The sequence below is a fragment of the Saccopteryx leptura genome, chromosome 2, assembly GCF_036850995.1.
Source record: "Saccopteryx leptura isolate mSacLep1 chromosome 2, mSacLep1_pri_phased_curated, whole genome shotgun sequence".
Lineage (NCBI taxonomy): Eukaryota > Metazoa > Chordata > Mammalia > Chiroptera > Emballonuridae > Saccopteryx > Saccopteryx leptura.
The window spans coordinates 194,107,248-194,125,676 of record NC_089504.1 but is presented as its reverse complement, the minus strand read 5'-3'; the positions used below and the strand labels follow the sequence as shown (position 1 = coordinate 194,125,676).

The 18,429-nt window shown below is 38.2% G+C and overlaps 1 protein-coding gene across 3 annotated transcripts in view; it reads left to right on the top strand.

Moving 5' to 3' along the window:
• Nucleotides 1-18,429, top strand: part of CXADR (CXADR Ig-like cell adhesion molecule) — a 68,287-nt gene that overhangs the window by 32,695 nt on the left and 17,163 nt on the right. For all 3 annotated transcript variants that reach the window (XM_066369886.1, XM_066369885.1, XM_066369884.1), the window contains exons 2-3: nucleotides 11,472-11,638; nucleotides 15,990-16,194. In XM_066369886.1, coding sequence (XP_066225983.1) covers nucleotides 11,472-11,638; nucleotides 15,990-16,194 — 372 coding nt within the window. The remainder of the gene's footprint in view (nucleotides 1-11,471; nucleotides 11,639-15,989; nucleotides 16,195-18,429) is intronic.

Sequence of the window (18,429 nt, the reverse complement as noted above, 5' to 3'; positions counted from 1 at the left end):
TGGGCAGGAGCCCCAGAAGGGGCGGAGACCCGCCCTTGAGCAAAGGTGCAGGAGCGCAGCCTCACCCAGCCCGTGGAACTGAGGCTTGCGGCCTGATGTGGGAGTCAGCTCCTCCCGAGGGGTGGAGCAAAAGCCCAGAACAGGCGGAGTCCCGTGACTGAGCCTGGGCACACAGCCCCACCCGGCCCATGGAGGCAAGGCTTGCAGCTATCCCCTGAGCGAGTGGGCTCCTCCTGCAGCGGCAGGGCAAAAGCCTGGAATCAGGTAGAGTCCTGCAACTGAGATAAGGTGCTCACCCCTGCCATCAGGACTGAGGCTGCCGGCCAGGGCACAGTGCATAACCCCAACTGCGGGGGCGCAGCGAAGGCCAAGGCCAACAAAGCTTATACACCCGAGTATGTGATCACAGCCCCTCCCGAGAAGGAGAGGCATAAACCACAGCAACAGCCCCAGTGGACAGGCACCGGCAATGCCCATACCCAAACGCCCTAGGCAGCAGCAGCAGAGGGGGTGGCAGGCCTGCAGACAGACCACACCTAGGGAAGACAGAGGCCACTCCCAGTGGACCCCAGTGGCCAAAACCTTCTTTTACACAGACAAAATAAGAAGACAGAAATGCAACACAAATGAATCAAGAGAAATCCCCAGAAAAGCACCTGAATGAGTCAGATATAACCAAATTACCAGATGCAGAGTTTAAAATAACGATTGCTAGGATGCTCAAAGATCTTAGAATAACAATAAACAATAGATGGTCATTGCGAACACCTAAGTAAAGAGATAGCAAATATAAATAAGGACATTGAAATAATAAAAAAGAATCAGTCAGAAATGACAAATACAATATCAGAAATGAAGAACACAATGGAAAGAATTAAAAGCAGGATGGATGAATCTGAGAATCAAATCAGCGAGTTAGAGGACAAGATAAATGAAGGCACAGAAGCAGAGCAGAAAAAAGAAGAGAAACCCAAAAAGTCTGAGGAAACTCTTAGAGAGCTCTGTGACAACATGAAGAGAAATAACATCTGCATCATAGGTGTTCCTGAAGAAGAGAAAGAACCAGGGATAGAGACTTTGTTCAATCATATCATAGCTGAAAACTTCCCTAAATTAATGCAGAAGAAACTCTCACAAGTTCAAGAAGCACAGAGAACTTCACTGAAGAGAAACCCAAAGAAATCTACACCTAGACACATCATAATTAAAATACCAAAGCTAAGTGATAAAGAGAAAATATTAAAAGCTGTTAGAGAAAAAAAGGCTATCACCTACAAAGGAGCCCTTATAAGGGTGACTTCTGACTTCTCAACAGAAACTCTTGAGTCCAGAAGGGAATGGCAAGAAATATTCAATGTAATGCAGAACAGGAGCCTACAATCAAGACTACTTTATCCAGCAAGGTTATCGTTTAAAATTGAAGGAGAAATAAAAAGCTTTCCAGACAAAAAAACAAAACAAAAAACAACCCTCAAGGAATTCACTACAACCAAGCCAATGCTGTAAGAAATGCTAGGGGGGCCTGTTGTAAACAGATCAAAGGGGAAAAAGAATATAGCAAAAGAGGAATACAGTTTTAAAGAATAAAATGGCAGTAAACAACTACATATCAATAATAACCTTAAATGTAAATGGATTAAATGATCCAATCAAAAGACATATGGTAGCTGTGTGGATAAGAAAACAGGACCCATACATATGCTGTCTACAAGAGACACACCTTAAAACAAAAGATGCATATAGACTGAGGATAAAAGGATGGAAAAAAATATTTCACGCAAATGGAAATGGAAAAAAAACTGGGATGGCAATACTTATATCAGACAAAGTGGACTTTAAAACAAAGGCTATAGTAAGAGATAAGGAAGGTCACTACATAATGATAAAGGGAGCAATCCAACAATAAGATATAACTGTTATAAATTTCTACGCACCTAATATAGGAGCACCTAAATATATAAAACAGACTTTGATGGGTTTAAAGCAGGGGTCTCAAACTCAACTCAGCATGTGGACCGCAGAGCAAGATTACAGCCGTTTGGCGGGCCGCACTAGGTCTACAAAAGGCAATTGTTATGCAACAATTTTCAGTGTCACAAAACGACCAGAAACTGGAGTTCGTGGATTAGTCTGCGGGCCACACAAAATTGTTTGGCGGGCCGTATGCGGTCCGCGGGTTGCGAGTTTGAGACCCCTGGTTTAAAGGGTGAGATCAACAGCAATACTACAATAGTAGGGGATTTCAATACACCACTAACATCACTAGATAGATCCTCAAGAAAGAAAATTAACAAAGAAACAGCAGGCTTAAAGGACACAACTCGATTTAACAGATATCTTCAGAACCTTTCGCCTTAAAGCAGCAGAATATATTAATACATTCTTTTCAAGTGCCCACGGTACATTCTCTAGGATAGACCACATGTTAGGGCACAAAAGCAGCCTCAACAAATTTAAGAAGATTGAAATTATATCAAGTTCTTTCTCTGATCACAATGGCATGAAACTAGAAATCAACCACAACAGAAAAACTGAAAAATACTCAAACACTTGTAAACTAAATAGCATGTTATTAAATAACGAATGGGTTAACAATGAGAACAAAGAAGAAATAAAAAAATTCCTAGAAACGAATGATAGTGAGCATACATCAACTCAATTTATGGGACACAGCAAAAGCAGTCCTCAGAGGGAAGTTCATAGCATTACAGGCATACCTTAAGAAGTTAGAAAAAGCTCAAATAAACAACTTGACCCTGCATCTAAAAGAACCAGAAAAAGAACAGCAAGTAAAGCCCAGAGATAGTAGAAGGAAGGAAATAATAAAGATCAGAGCAGAAATAAATGACATAGAGGCTAAAGAAACAATACAGAGGATCAATGAAACCAGGAGCTGGTTCTTTGTAAAGGTAAACGAGATCGATGAACCTTTAAGCAGACTCACCAAGAAAAAAAGAGAGAGGACTCAAATAAATAAAATTAGAAATGAGAGTGGAGAAAAACAACTGAAACAAGAGAAATACAAAGGATTGTAAGAAAATACTATGAAGAACTGTATGCCAAAATACTAGACAACATAGATGAAATGGATGAATTCCTTGAAACATAATCTTCCAAAAATTATTCTGGAAGAATCAGAAAACCTAAACAGACTGATTACAACAAATGAGATCAAAACAGTTACCAAAAAACTCCCAAAAAAGAAAAGTCCTGGGCCTGATGGGCTTCACAATTGTATTCTATCAAATATTTAAAGAAGAACTAACTCCTGTCCTTCTCAAGCTATTTCAAAGAATTCAAGAGGAAGGAAGACTTCCAAGCTCCTTTTATGAGGCAAGTATAATTCTAATTCCAAAACCAGGCAAAAACAACACAAAGAAAGAAAAGTATAGGCCAATACCCCTGATGAATTTAGATGCTAAAATCCTCAACAAAATATTAACAAATCAGATCCAGCAATATATGAAAATAATCATACACCATGATCAAGTGGGATTTATTCTGGGGAGGCAAGGCTGGTACAATATTCACAAATCAATCAATGTGATTCATCACATAAACAAAAGGAAGAAGAAAAACCACATGATAATTTCAATAGATGCAGAAAAAGCATTTGATAAAATTCAGTACCCATTCATGATAAAAACTCTCAGCAAAGTGGGAATACAGGGAACATACCTCAACATGATAAAGGCCATCTATGACAAACCCCCAGCCAACATCATACTCAATGGGCAAAAATTAAAAGTAATCCCCTTAAGATCAGGAACAAGGCAGAGGTGCTACCTTTCACCACTCTTATTCTACATAGTTCTGGATGTCCTAGCCACAGCAATCAGATAAGAGAAAGAAGTAAAAGGCATCCAAATTTGAAAAGAAGAAGTAAAACTATCATTATTTGCAGATGCTATGATATTGTATATAGAAAACCCTAAAGTCTCAGTCAAAAAACTACTGGACCTGATAAATGAATGCAGCAAGGTGGCAGGATATAAAATTAATACTTAGAAATCAGAAGCATTTTTATATTCTAACAATGAACTGTCAGAAAGAAATTAAGGAAGCAATCCCCTTCACCATTGCAACTGAAAGAAAAAAAAAAGTACCTAGGAATAAATTTAACCAGGGAGATTAAAGACTTGTACTCGGAAAATTATAAAACATTGATAAAAGAAATCAGGGAAGATACAAACAAGTGGAAGCATATACTGTGCTCATGGTTAGAAAGGATAAACGTCATTAAAATGTCTAAATTACCCTAATAATTTATAAATTTAATGCAATACCAATTAAAATACCAATGACATACTTCAAAGATATAGAACACATATTCCAAAAATTTATATGGAACCAAAAGAGAACACAAATAGCCTCAGCAGTCTTGAAAAGGACGAATAAAGTGGGAAGTATCATACTTCCCCATATCAAGTTATACTACAAGGCCATTGTACTCAAAGCAGCCTGGTACTGGAATGAGAACAGGTATATAGATCAAGGGAACAGAACTGAGAACCCAGAAATAAACCCACACCTTTATGGAGAACTGATATTTGACAAAAGAGTAAAGACAGCCTCTTCAACAAATGGTGTTTGGCAAATTGGACAGCTACCTCCAAAAAAATGAAACTAGACCACCAACTTAACACCATTCACAAAAATAAACTCAAAATGAATAAAAGACTTAAATGTAAGCCATAAAACCATAAGCATCTTAGAAGAAAACATAGGTAGTAAACTTTCTGACATCTCTCGCAGCAATATATTTACCGATTTATCTCCATTGGCAAGTGAAATAAAAGATAGGATAAACAAATGGGATTATATCAAACTAAAAAGTTTTTGCTCAGCTAAAGACAATAAGAACAGAATAAAAAGACAAACTATACAATGGGAGAACATATTTGACAATACGTCTGATAAGGGGTTAATAACCAAAATTTATAAAGAACTTATAAAACTCAATACCAAGAAGACAAACAGTCCAATAAAAAAATGGGCGAAAAAATGAATAGACACTTCTCCAAAGAGGCCATACAGATGGCCTATAGCAGGGGTCTCAAACTCGCGGCCCGCGGGCCCCATGCGGCCCGCCAAACAATTTTGTGTGGCCCGCAGACTAATCCATGAAGTTCAAAATGTTTTGGATAAAATTAAGTAAGCCTAGGGGCCTACTTGTATTTTTCATTTCTCTAGCATCCTAGCTAGATATTAGCTTAGTTAACAGCAGTTGTGATGCGAACTACAGTTTCTGGTCGTTTTGTGACACTGAGTAAACTGCATGTACGATTGTGCTTGTTGTACTGATTTTTTTTTGTTTTCAACTGCAGTGAGAAAAGTGTTGCGTAACAGTTGCCTTTTGTAGACCTAGTGCGGCCCGCCGAACGGCTGTGATCTTGCTCTGCGGCCCACATGCTGAGTTGAGTTTGAGACCCCTGGCCTATAGGCATATGAAAAAGTGCTCAACATCACTAATCATTAGAGAAATGCAAATTAAAACCAGAATAAGATATCACCTCAGACCAGTCAGAATGGTGCTCATCAACAAAACAACACAATAAGTGCTGGCGAGAATTTGGAAAAAAGGGAACCATCCTGCACTGCTGGTGGGAATGCAGACTGGTGCAGCCACTGTGGAAAACAGTATGGAGATTCCTCAAAAAATTAAAAATCGAACTGCCTTTTGACCCAGCTATCCCACTTTTAGGAATATACCCCAAGAACACTGTGGCACTGTTTCAAAAGAAGAAATGCACCCCCATGTTTATGGCAGCATTGTTCACAATAGCGAAGATCTGGACACAGCCCAAGTGTCCCTCAGTGGACGAGTGGATTAAAAAGCTTTGGTGTATGTATACTATGAAATACTACTCAGCCATAAGAAATAATGACATCATATCATTTACAACAATATGGATGGACCTTGATAACATTATACTGAGCAAAATAAGTAAATCAGAAAAACTAAGAACTATATGATCCCATACATAGATGGGACATAAAAATGATACTCAGAGACATGAACAAGAGTGTGGTGGGTATGGGCTGCAGGGAGGAGGGGGAGGGAGTTCGGGGAGGTGAGGCACAAAGAAAACCAGTAAAAAGGTGATGGAAGACAATTTGACTTTGGTTGATGGGAAGTTAGCATAATCAAATGTCAAAATAACTTGGAGATGTTTTCTCTGAACATATGTACCCTGATTTATCAATGTCGCCCCATTAAAATTAATAAAATAATAAATATTAAAAAGATTTTTTCATATGCCTTTTGTCTTCTACAATTTGTGACTGTTGCATACATCAATGCTTGAAAAACTGTACAAAATGGCCCCCTCGTTGTTGCTAGGAAACCCAGTTGACATTTAATTCAGTTTCAGTGCAACACAATAAAGAGCAGTTGAATGTTTTAATCATTTTTTGGAAAAGGCATGCTGAAAGTCATTTAAAAGTCTGGTTTAAACTTCTTTAGTAGTAGTATATATATATATATTAAGAACATCTAAGTGTGCCTGACCTGTGGTGGCACAGTGGATAGAGTGTTGATCTGAAATGCTGAGGTCACTGGTTCAAAACCCCATGCTTGCCTGGTCAAGGCACATATGAGAAGCAACTGCTAAGAATTGATGCTTCCCACTCCACCCTCATTCCTCCCCCCCCCTTCTATCTAAAATCAATTGATAAAATATTAAAAAAAAAAAAAAGAACATCTCAGTGGAGACCAGGAATGGGTGATTAATCACCTTTCTTAAAATAACAGTTTTCAAAAAATAACTTCTTTAACAATGTGATATATATCTTTGCGGAATTATCTTTAAAAGATATTCTTTAAAATAAACATGAATTTTATGTATCAAATAGGAATGAAAGGTACTGTTATGAAAACTAAGTTGCATTTTTTTTAATGACTGTAGGTAGAAGTACTGAGAATATGATTAGGATTTGAATCTAGACACATTTAGATGCCTGTTTAACTTTTTTTTTTTTTTTTTTACAGAGACAGAGAGAGTCAGAGAGAGGGATAGATAGAGACAGACAGACAGGAACGGAGAGAGATGAGAAGCATCAGTCATCAGTTTTTTGTTGTGGCACTTTAGTTGTTCATTGATTGCTTTCTCATATGTGCCTTGACCGTGGGCCTTCAGCAGACCGAGTAACCGCTTGCTCGAGCCAGCGACCTTGGGTCTTCCGCATCCCAGTCCAAGTCTATCCACTGCGCCACCACCTTGTCAGGCTTGTTTAACTTTTTAATGTTAAGCTGTCACCCCAGTAAAATTTAGTAAATCACTGTGAAAACACACACTCAAGTTATTTTCATGGTCACAAGGATTAAACTGTGAAGTAATAGAAAAAAAAAAAGTTCGGATAAAAAGACAAGGTAGCATGGGCAGAAGAGAAGCTCTCATCCACATCTAGAAGATGTGACTAAACTGTGGAGCCTGCCTTAGTCAACTTCACAATTAAGTTTATAACGGAAAAATTCTGGGATAGTACTTGCTAAGGCCAAAAGGGTGATGCAGATAGCAGAAAGTAAAGTATTTTGATCATTCATAGGAAAACAGAAAGATCTTTGCAGGCTAGAGAGGTAGAAGAATGCTACCTTGCTGAATGAGGCAGGAATGGAATTGAGGTTATTATGATAGAAAGTATTTATTTGGAGGATCGAATATTAATTCAGGAAAGATACTTGAGATCACACACATAAATATCAAGTCACATAATTTTAAAAGAAATAGGACATGAAATGCAGATTGGAGTAGTATGGACTGTGTTTTGGGCCCAGTTAGCGGATTTGGATAGTGGATTATCAATCTTTGCTGTGTAACAAACCAACCCAAACTCTTGGGACTTAAAACAAAAATCTGTGTTAGCTCAGTTGGTTGAAGTATTGTCCCTATGTGCTGAAGTTGTGGGTTCTGTCCCTGGTTGGAACGCATGAGGGAGCCAACCAATGGGTACATGGATGGATGGAGCAACAGATCCAAAGTTTCTCTCTCTTTCTCTGTAATCAGTCAATAAATTTATAAAAAATATATGTGCTAGTTCCTGATGCTGTGGGTTGCCAGTTTAGGCTAGGCTTAGAGGGGATGTCTGGGCTCCAGACAGCTAGTCTGGATTGTCCCCCTGGCTGTTCTAGGGTAGCTGCATGTTGGGCGGTTGCAGCTCTTGGTCAGACACCTTAGTTTTCGCCTATGTGGTTTCTTCATTCAGTGGCAAGTGGCGGGCGTGTGAGAGGGCAAAAGGGGGAGCAGAGAGTCTGTGTCCAGTTTCAATCTGCTATTAAAGGAGTGCACTTAAATGTGATTAAAGCTGAGAGTGGTACCTGCATATAACGGTCTTGAATATAATCTGGCTTTTCTTTCATTCTTGATCTTTTGGCTTCAACTTTATTAGCATTTTATTACAAGCAGTAGTCAATGTGCTAATGGAAAGGACCATGGGATGGATGGTTGACAACTTAATTCTTTGTGGTTTGTTCTGTCAGAATTTATTATGGAGAATTAGAATTTGGATGTACTTTGAATTTTTAATGTGTTTATTTTGATGGAGAAGAAGAGAAGGGGCAACAGTCAAGACTCATGTCCAGGTCACTATCCAGCCCTGGAAGTCAGTGTTGGGTGTGGAGGTCTAGTCTAAATGGTAGAATTGTGAAATCTGCTGTTTATTTGAAACTTTGATTCTGCATACATTGCATATTTGAACTTATTCATAAAAAGTATCATAAGGAAAGCATAGATTGACAAACCAATGCTATGCAAACTTTTAGAGTATGAATAATAAAAATAATTTTTGTGTGATAGTGTGAAACTACTAATTTGTTAGCTCATTCAGATTTTGATCTTATAACACATAAGTGAACAGATCTATTTTTTATGTGTAAATTGAACAAAATTGCTTTTTTTTGAAAAACAAGGTGTGAATTGATTAAACGTGGCATTTTTATTCTTTTGTAGATCTACAAACGGTGTCATTTGCTCATAGGTTATTTCTACCTTTTATTCATGGAACAGGTAATAGTTTTGTTGTAAACCATTAGCAAGAAGAAGACTTTTTTTAGCCCTGGCCAGTGGCGCTGGCTGGGATAGAGTATTGCCCTGGGTCGCCAATTGGATCCTGAGTTGCTGGCTCAATCCTGGGGTCACAGTTTGAGCCCCAGTTAGGGCATGTATGAAAAGCAATCAATGGATGCACAACTAAGTGAAACAACGAGTTGATGCTTCTCTCTCTTCCCCACACCCTCTCTTTCATCTCTCCTCCTTCCTCTCTCTCTCAAGTCAATGGAAGATAAAAAAGGAGACTTTTAAATTTCTTTTTGTTGTTTTTTTCCTTCTTTTATTGAATTTATCAGAGTGACAGTGGTTAATAAAATTATACCATGTTTCCCCCAAAATCAGTGTCTTATATTAATTTTTGCTCCTTAGATGCACTAGGTCTTATTTTCAGGGGATGTCTTATTTTTCCATGAACAAGAATTCACATTTATTGTTGAACAAGAAAATCAACATTTATTAATATACTGTAGTCATGTCATTACAAACATCAGCATAACCAGCCAAACTCTGAATTCTATCAAGAATTTCTTGTGAGTCTGTTTCCATGTACAACAATCTACCATTTCCCCGAAAATAAGACAGTGAAAATAAGCAAAAATATTAATTTTTGCTCCTAAAGACACGCTAGGTCTTATTTTCGGGGAAGGACTTATATTTCTAAGCTTGAAAAAAATTGCACTAAGTCTTATTTTTGGGGAAATGGTAGGTTTCAAAGGTATGATTCTATAATGCATCATTTTTAGGCTGTTTTATTGTGTGTTCACCACCCCAAGTCAAGAAGGTGACTTTTTGTTTAGTTCTTTTAATGGTTCAGTTTAAGCCGTCTTTTTTTTTTTTTAATTAAAATATTTTTTTAATTCATTGATTTTAGAAAGAGAGAGAGTGAGACAGGAACATTGCTCTGTTCCTGTATGTGCCCGGACCAGGGATCAAACGGGCAATGTCTGTGCTTCTGGACAGTGCTCCAACCAACGGAGCTTCAGCCAGAGGCAAGCCATCTCTTTTTAACAGATTAAGTCAGAAGAGTATTTTGGAATTTTTATTTGGGGCTCAGGGCATCTTATTTTGGCTTTTACATATTTTTCAAATATTACTATTCAGCATTAATTCTTTAAGTGTGGTCTAAATGGAAGTTTTATACAAATTTCAGATTCTTGTGGAATTGTGGAATTTTAATATGTCTTTTGAAAAATAATCTAAATATGACTGACTTTTTTCAGAAAGGTAATAAGGGGTGAAAGGAAATGTCTTTTTTTTTTGTGACAGAGACAGAGATACAGAGAGGGACAGTACAGAGAGAGGGACAGTACAGAAAGAGGGACAGATAGGAACAGACAGACAGGAAGGGAGAGAGATGAGAAGCATCAACTTTGCAGCACCTTAGTTGTTCATTGATTGTCTTTTCATATGTGCCTTGAGGGGGGGGGTGGTACAGCACACCGAGTGACCCCTTGCTTAAGGCAGTGATCTTGGGCTCAAGCTGGTGAGCCTTGCTCAAACTAGATGAGCCTGCATTCAAGCTGGCAACCTTGGGATTTCCAACCTGGGTCCTCCATGTCCCAGTCCGACGCTCTATCCACTGTACCACCTGGTCAGGCAGGAAATGTGTTAAAGATAATATTGATGTCTACTGTTTGGTAAATTTAAACTAAATAAATAGTTTGTTCTCTTTGAATTGTCATTAAAATTTATTGCTTAGAAATATATAACAATTTATTTTCCAGTTTTATTGAGATAAAATTGACATACAGCACTGTATATGTTGAAAATGAATAGCATGATTTGACTTCTGCATATTGTGAAATAATTATCACAATAAGTTTAGTTAATATCCATCAGCTCATATAGACACACAAAAAAGAAAGAAAAAGAAAAGAGTAGTTTTTCTTGTGATAAGAACTCTTGGTATCTACTCTCCTTAGCTTAGAAATATTGTTAAGCATTCAATTAAAATTATAGAATCAAATTTAATAAAAATTTAGAATTAAAGAAGTCGTGGCCAAAAAACATGTCAAAATTTATCTGCATGTATCCCAGGGACAAAGAATTCCCTGTGTGTTTGTTGTGCCAAGCATGAATGCAGCCTTGAATTGGTATGACACATGACCTTTCAGAGACTCTAGCTAAATTCCATTTTAACCATCTGTTTGGATGTAAAACACCCTCTACAAATAGAAACTTGTATTTCCTATAAAGTTGGGAAATTCACAGCACCATTAAAGGAAATTGTGTTGAGTGAGATAGATATTATGTTGTCATTCTAATTCTACAAAGGCACAAACTAAAAACTGGGCACCACTGAGTTTGAATTCTTACTCCGGTCCCAAATCACACCCTGTTTCTACCACATCCTATGTTCCTTCTGAACGAGCTGGGTGATCTGAGCATGCAGATGCTTAGTCGTGTGCATGTTTCTTTCTCCAGATGTCATCAGAAGTTTGAGTGTCACCAGTCCTGTACAGATGATTGAAAAGGCTAAAGGGGAAACTGCTTACTTGCCATGCAAATTTACCCATAGTCCAGAAGACCAGGGGCCACTGGACATCGAGTGGCTGCTCTCACCAGCTGATAATCAGAAAGTGGATCAAGTGGTAAGTTTGCCTAGTGCTCACTCAGCAGATGTCTATGTAACATGTCTTCAGTGCCCATCATTGTGTTGATCACATAGGTGTGCAGGCACTGGAACTTGTGAACCTTCTGGAAATCTGGACTGTAAAGTGGGGGTGGTTAGGAAGTCGTGGAGCAGGCATGATAGCATGGCAGAAATGTGCATAATGTGTGTTAAACTAGACTTGCAAAAGTTGATAGACTTGAATTTTTTACTTTAACAGGATTCTTATAACCAGTATAAGGGTCATCAAGTGTCATGTAAACAGTTTATAACAGTTACATATTGTATTATTACAGAGTATATTCTCCTATTTCTTCAAGGTAAATATCCTATATGATGAATTTATTTAAAAAGCAAAGTCTTCCTAGCAAAACAACAATTTATAAAATATTTCATCTTAAATTTTAATTTATTATATTTTAAATTATATATCAAAATATTGTTAAAGAAAAAATTTTAATTACAAAGTAGTAAGAACTAATGTAGAAAACCTAGAAAGCCAAAAGTAGCACAGAGGAAGAAAATTGCCCAATAATCTCATCTCTGAATATTTATGTCTCATCCTTTTAATGGTACCAGAATATTTCACTTAATTTAGAATGTTGCATATTAGCTTCATCTGACACATTTAATTAAAAATAAAATCAATGTTAATAACTTATATTAGAAGAGGGAGAGAAAAGTAAGTCCATATTTAGAGGAACATGGTTATACAATTAACCCTGAACAACACAGGTTTGAACTGTGCAGGCCCATAATGTGTGGATTTTTTTTTTCAATAAATGCTCTAAGTGTATTTTTTCTTCCTTATGATCTTCTTGATAACATTTTCTTTTCTCTAGCTTACTCTGTTGTAAAAGTACAGTATATAATATATATATATAACATACCAAAAATGTATTAATTGATTGCTTCTGGTCAACAGTAGGCTATTAGCAGTTAAGTTTTGGGGCAGTCAAAAGTTATGTGCAAATTTTCAGCTAGGAGTTGAGTGTTGATACTCCTGACCCCTGTGTTTGAAGATCAACTGTATATATACACTGCTCATAAAAATTAGGGGGTCAGGAAATGTGCAGATACTCCAGTACTTTCAGTCTTTTGTATAGTGCATTTTCATCAATGAAATAAAAGTTGGTTTTGCATCTTATTTGCATAAACAACTTTCTTTGACTTATCATTTGCTTTTCTGATGTTTAATAAAAACAATTAAATGCTTTTTTTATTGCTTTATATTCATTTTGAAATATCCCCTAATATTTGTGAGCAGTATATATATTTGGAAGAGAAACTTTATTTTTACTTATAGTCCCTATAAAATAAGAGATTATTTAGCCATTTCATGACTGAATCAGTGCAATCAGGTAATTACTCACTGACCAATGCAGGCAGTTTGCCCACAATGTATTTGTGAAGGAAATAATTAAGATGCTTTCCCAAGTTGAGACCCCTGGACTAGAGCCACCCCCTCCAAGGACATACCTCTACCCTGCATCTGCTACTGGACATTTCTTCTGTCTCCTGAAGCATAATAGTGAAACTGACTCATTCTGCCTACTCAGCCTCAGATACCCTGTTCCTACCCCCTTGTCTGGCTCTTCTCATCCCCCCTTTCCACGGCAGGACCGACACCCTGAACACAGGCTTCCGCTGCAGGTCCTGTGTGTGCTCACGCCCTTGGCAGCACTGTGCCCATCGCCCTGTCAAGTCCAAGACGTCACACTCATGGTTAAAGTAAATGGATGGAAAGTGTGAATCTTAAATGCTTCTGGCTTCAGACTTACGATGACGCCATAAGAAGGTGCTGCCAGAGACCAAGAAGCCAGTATATGTCCGTAGTCTTGTGTGTCCATACGTTCATGGCAGTAGGATGTGAAGTCTTCTGTGATGAGTGAAGGTGCAGCCTTGCTTCCTGCAGGACTTGTGAGACAGGAAACAAGCGACTGGGTTTCAGTGTCCCTTTGTGGATTAAAAACTAGCCTCATAGTATAAAACACAGCAAAATCGTACAAAAGATAGCTAAAGGCATTAGGGAGAGATTGGGGCAGAAGGGAATGCTTACATAGAATTTAGCTACATTGTATGTTAGCTGAGCCACTGTTTTTAATATATTTATGCTAGCAGGCTGTATGGTAGGGGGCTGGGCTGGAGAGATTTCTGTCCTTACTCCCTGTGTGATCTCTTTAGTCAGCAGTTACCATGTACTATGTACTTACTCTGTGCTCTGTGATGTTTCATAAACTTTAATTATATATATTATGGTAACATTCTAAAACAGGAATTATTGCTTTACACACAAAAAGGAGAAAGCAGCTCAGAGATTTGAAAGGAACACGCCCAGGGTCACACAGCTGCAACGTTGATGCTGGGATTTGACCCCAGGCTTCTCTAACTTTCCCCTTTGCACCTTATTATCCCTTTGTACCATCTTGTACTGCCCTCTATGTTTCAGAAGCCTCTGTTTGCTCAGGTGTAAAATGGGAACAAATACACCCACCCCTCAAGATTGTAATGAGATTTTACCGAGATTCTGTATACATAATTATCTCGTAAGGCCACAAGTCATATGGAAATGTTAATAAAGTTGATGTGCTGTGCCAGCCCAAAGGGCTCTGGTTGGCTTCTTGGCTGTGTGGCTTTGCAGAATTTGGGCTGTGACAGCCACCTGCTATTTTTAGGCGTAAGGACAGATGTGGATGATGCCACCAGACTGTAGGGCTGTGAAGAGGAATCAAAATTGCTGGGTAAATGTTAGTTCCCCATTTCTTTTTATGTTTATTTTATTAATTTTAGAGAGAAATGAAGGGAGACAGAAACATCAGCCTGTTCCTGTATGTGCCCTGACCAGGGATTGAACCAGCACCCTTTGTGCTTTGGGGATGATGCTCTAACCAGGCAAACCATCAAGTCAGGGCTCAGCTCCCCATTTCCTAACTACCATTTATAACATTGTTTCTTTGGGAAAATACTCAGATAGTTTGCAAAATAATAATGGAGACATCTTATTTGTCAGGTTCTCTTCGAACGACTACTAAAGGATTTGTGTGGCAAAATGAGGGATTGAAAGTACAGTAGACTGAACTTTCTGGGGAGTCTGTATTGAATACCAAGGAAGATAGAACTGCCTCAGTTGAGGAGTCCTCAATGTTGCTTTTGACAAGTGGATGTGGCAAGAAGGTGGAGCAAATAAAGTAATGGCTGTGTTTACAGAGGAAGTCAGCTGGAGACCCTTCATCTATTTACTTAGCAAACTGCTATTGAGTGCTTCCTAGAAGCAGACACTCAGTTATAAATAAAAGATCTTTAGTGAATTAGGAGTGGGCTCAGCATGGGAGGGAAGTAATAATACAGAAAAGAACCCAAAGCCCTGCCCTTAAGAAATTCCTACAGAGGACATTAATTCTGATTGTACTGTTGTCTTGTTGGTAATTAACATCTCAAATAAAGAATTATTTGCAGCCACTAGACTATAGTGGTGCTTTCTGGTTATTGTTTGAGTTTGGCTCCACTGCTCTTTAGACCTTGGGTGTCAGGTGACCAGAATGAAAGATTTTGTTAGCAAATATGAAAAATTATGAAAGCTTGTTAAATTAATTTTATAGTTAGGGGTGACTATTATAATTCTCTTCTAAGTCAGGTTTAACACAATTCATTTTCCCGCTAAATTTGGCCTTCAGTTATTTCCATTAAAGCTGTAACTGGCTCAGAAAACTCAGTGGAATTAGAAGGGTCTTTGCTCTTATTCACAGAAGATTAGCTGAAAGGTCCTGTTAATCTGGGCACACTTCTTAAGAGGTTTACTTTATGATTTTTATCCACTATATTAGAGCCCAGAACCCTCAAGTATTAAATATTAATTACCCTCCAACTTAGTATTAAGATAAAAAATATTTTTTGTTTTTTTGTGAGATTTCACAAGTAAGTTATAACAAGCCTGGTTTTGGGAATGGTGGTGGTGTGCCCTTGATGTTACCCACTTGGTGGCATACATACTGCATGCAGCCTCGGAGGCTGCTGAGAGACAGTATAGGAATTCACAAATCTGTGTTCTTGTCCAGTGTCACTAACTCACTCTGATACAAGGCTGGGTTACTTAATCGTGTTGGGTCTTAATTTCCACACTTAAGATAAAAGTGTGTGATCATACTCAGGGGTCATATTATTCTCTTTCTGTTTTCTTAATCTGTGCTTTGGATAATTATAGGTTTCCTCGTAACGTGTATGCTTACCCTTTTTTGGATCCCACAGTAGCATGGTGTATTCAGAGCACCTTTAATGAGGCAGGTTTTGCTTTGTTGTTGTTGTTTTCCTGTCTTATTTTGGTTTTCTTTCAGATTATTTTGTATTCTGGAGATAAAATTTATGACGACTACTATGAAGATCTAAAAGGACGAGTACACTTTACAAGTAGTGATCTCAAATCTGGTGATGCGTCAATAAATGTCACGAATCTGCAGTTGTCAGATATTGGCACATATCAGTGCAAAGTGAAAAAGGCCCCAGGTGTTGGAAACAAGAAGATTCAGCTGACAGTTCTTGGTAAGTTCTTTTGACCAATGTACCTTATTTCCAGGGTGCATGGTCACGGTTAGGATAGTAGCAACATTTCCGTGAGACAAAGCTTAGTTTTTTTTATACTAATGTTACACATTTGAAGTAATTCTGTCCTCAAATAACATAAAACATAAATTTTTTACATTTTTTTGATAGAAAAATATCAGTGACTAGCTTCTTTTGTGAAATTCAAGAAGCAGTTGGAAAATAAATGAAGAGATCCCATCTTAAAGGAAGTACCTTAAGCCAAGATTTAGGGCATCCAGGCTTTGTTTTGTTTTTATTTTTTTGTGTTTCGTGTTCTCAGTTTTTTCCTGAGAATGAAAGAGTATCTTCATTTCCTGGGCTCCAGCCTACCTTTGGGAAACATTACAAGATGTAATCATCATTAAATCTCTATTTGATCTCAGTCAGTTCAAATTGTTATGTGTACTGTAGACTTTTTCAAACTACATTACCCAAAGAATAAGTGAGGTTTCTACAATGACTAATTGGAGCATTTAGAATGGAGGATATGGAATATGGTAGAAGTAATAATGAATTTTGGAATAAGACCATTAGGCATCAGAGTCATTTAACCTCCATGAATATCACAGATTTTCATTCTAAAAGTGAGGGGATTAACCAGTTGGTCATTAGGATGTCTTCTCACTTTCCCTAGGATAGTTAAGAAGGAGGTTAAGTGTAAACTTTTTGTAAACTGTCAAAGACTGCAACATTTATTATCCTTCTCTAGATTATGTGACCAAGCACAATCACTCCCAACCCCTTTCAGTCAAGAAACTCTGAAAGGTTATTGTTCATAAATATACTTCTTGCCTCTTACTTTGGTAGACTTTACACAAAAGTACAATGGCTACCATGTAGAAAAACAGCTGTCACTATCCAGTGACAGTAAATGTCCCGTTTCTTTACTTAAGGGGGGGATGACACTTGGAAACCCACTATATGTATGAAATACTGATTGGTAGAACTGCCTATTATCCCACTGGAATTAACTAATCAAGACAGGTCTCCCCCACAGCAATTTCTGCCTCATTCCTTTTGTTTCAGAGAACGAACTAGGGGTTAAGCAGATTGAGTTCCAGACTCGTTTTGAACTTAACTTTTTTTTAAAGAATGAGTATCAGAGCAGGAACAAATATGCAGGTTGTGGTGCACTCCACTGGCCAATGGATCAGTGGGAAACACTGACTCTAACTTATTTTGTTAGTTTTGTGGGAAATCACCATGGCCAAGTAAACCGTGAAATCAAACCAGGAAGGGAGAGAGGGGTTCAATGAAGGATAAAAAGAGAAAGCAGGAAGTTACTGCAGAAGAGAAGTGGGATGACTACCAAACTTCTGATCCGAGAGTCTGTCTCAGAGTCAGGAAAATTTCTTGTACTCTCTTTCATGGTTTCAGATGAGTCGTGCTTTGGGAGAAAACACTAGAAGTTTCTCTTGAAAGAAAAAGTTAGATGAAAGCTCATTAGTTACCTTTTCTTAAAAATTCTGCTTAGAAAGTCTGTGGAGGAAAAACAAAATGAAGTGTGCACAATTCTACAATAACATCACCTGTATGTATATTGCACTGTGTGGTCACCACCCCAAGTCAAGTCTCCCTTCATCACCAGCTATCCCCCCTCTACCCTCCTGTACCTCCTGCCCACCCCTCTTTCTCTCCTGCAGTCCTCTCAGTGCTGTGTCTGTTTCTTTCTTTCTTAATCTCTTCACCTTTTTCTCCCAGCCTCCAATTCTCCTCCCTTCTGACAGCTGTCAGTCTGTTCTTGTATCTATGAGTCTGTTTCGGTTTTGTTAGTTTATTTTGTTCATTAGATTGCACATATAAGAGAAATTATATGGTACTTGTCTTTCTCTGCCTGGCTTATTTCACTTAGCATAATAATCTCCAGGTCCATCCATGCTGTTGCAAAAGGTAAGATTTCTTTCTTTTTTACAGCTAAGTAGTATTCCATTGTACCACTGCCTTTTTTTTTGTATTTTTTGTATTTTTCTGAAGTTGGAAATGGGGAGGCAGTCAGACAGACTCTCGCATGCACCTGACTGGGATCCACCCAGCATGCCCACCAGGGGCTATGCTCTGCCCATCCTGGGCGTCGCTCTGTTGTGACCAGAGCCACTCTAGCACCTGAGGCAGAGGCCATGGAGCCATCCTCAGCGCCCAGGCCAAGTTTGCTCCAATGGAGCCTTGGCTGCAGGAGGGGAAGAGAGAGACAGA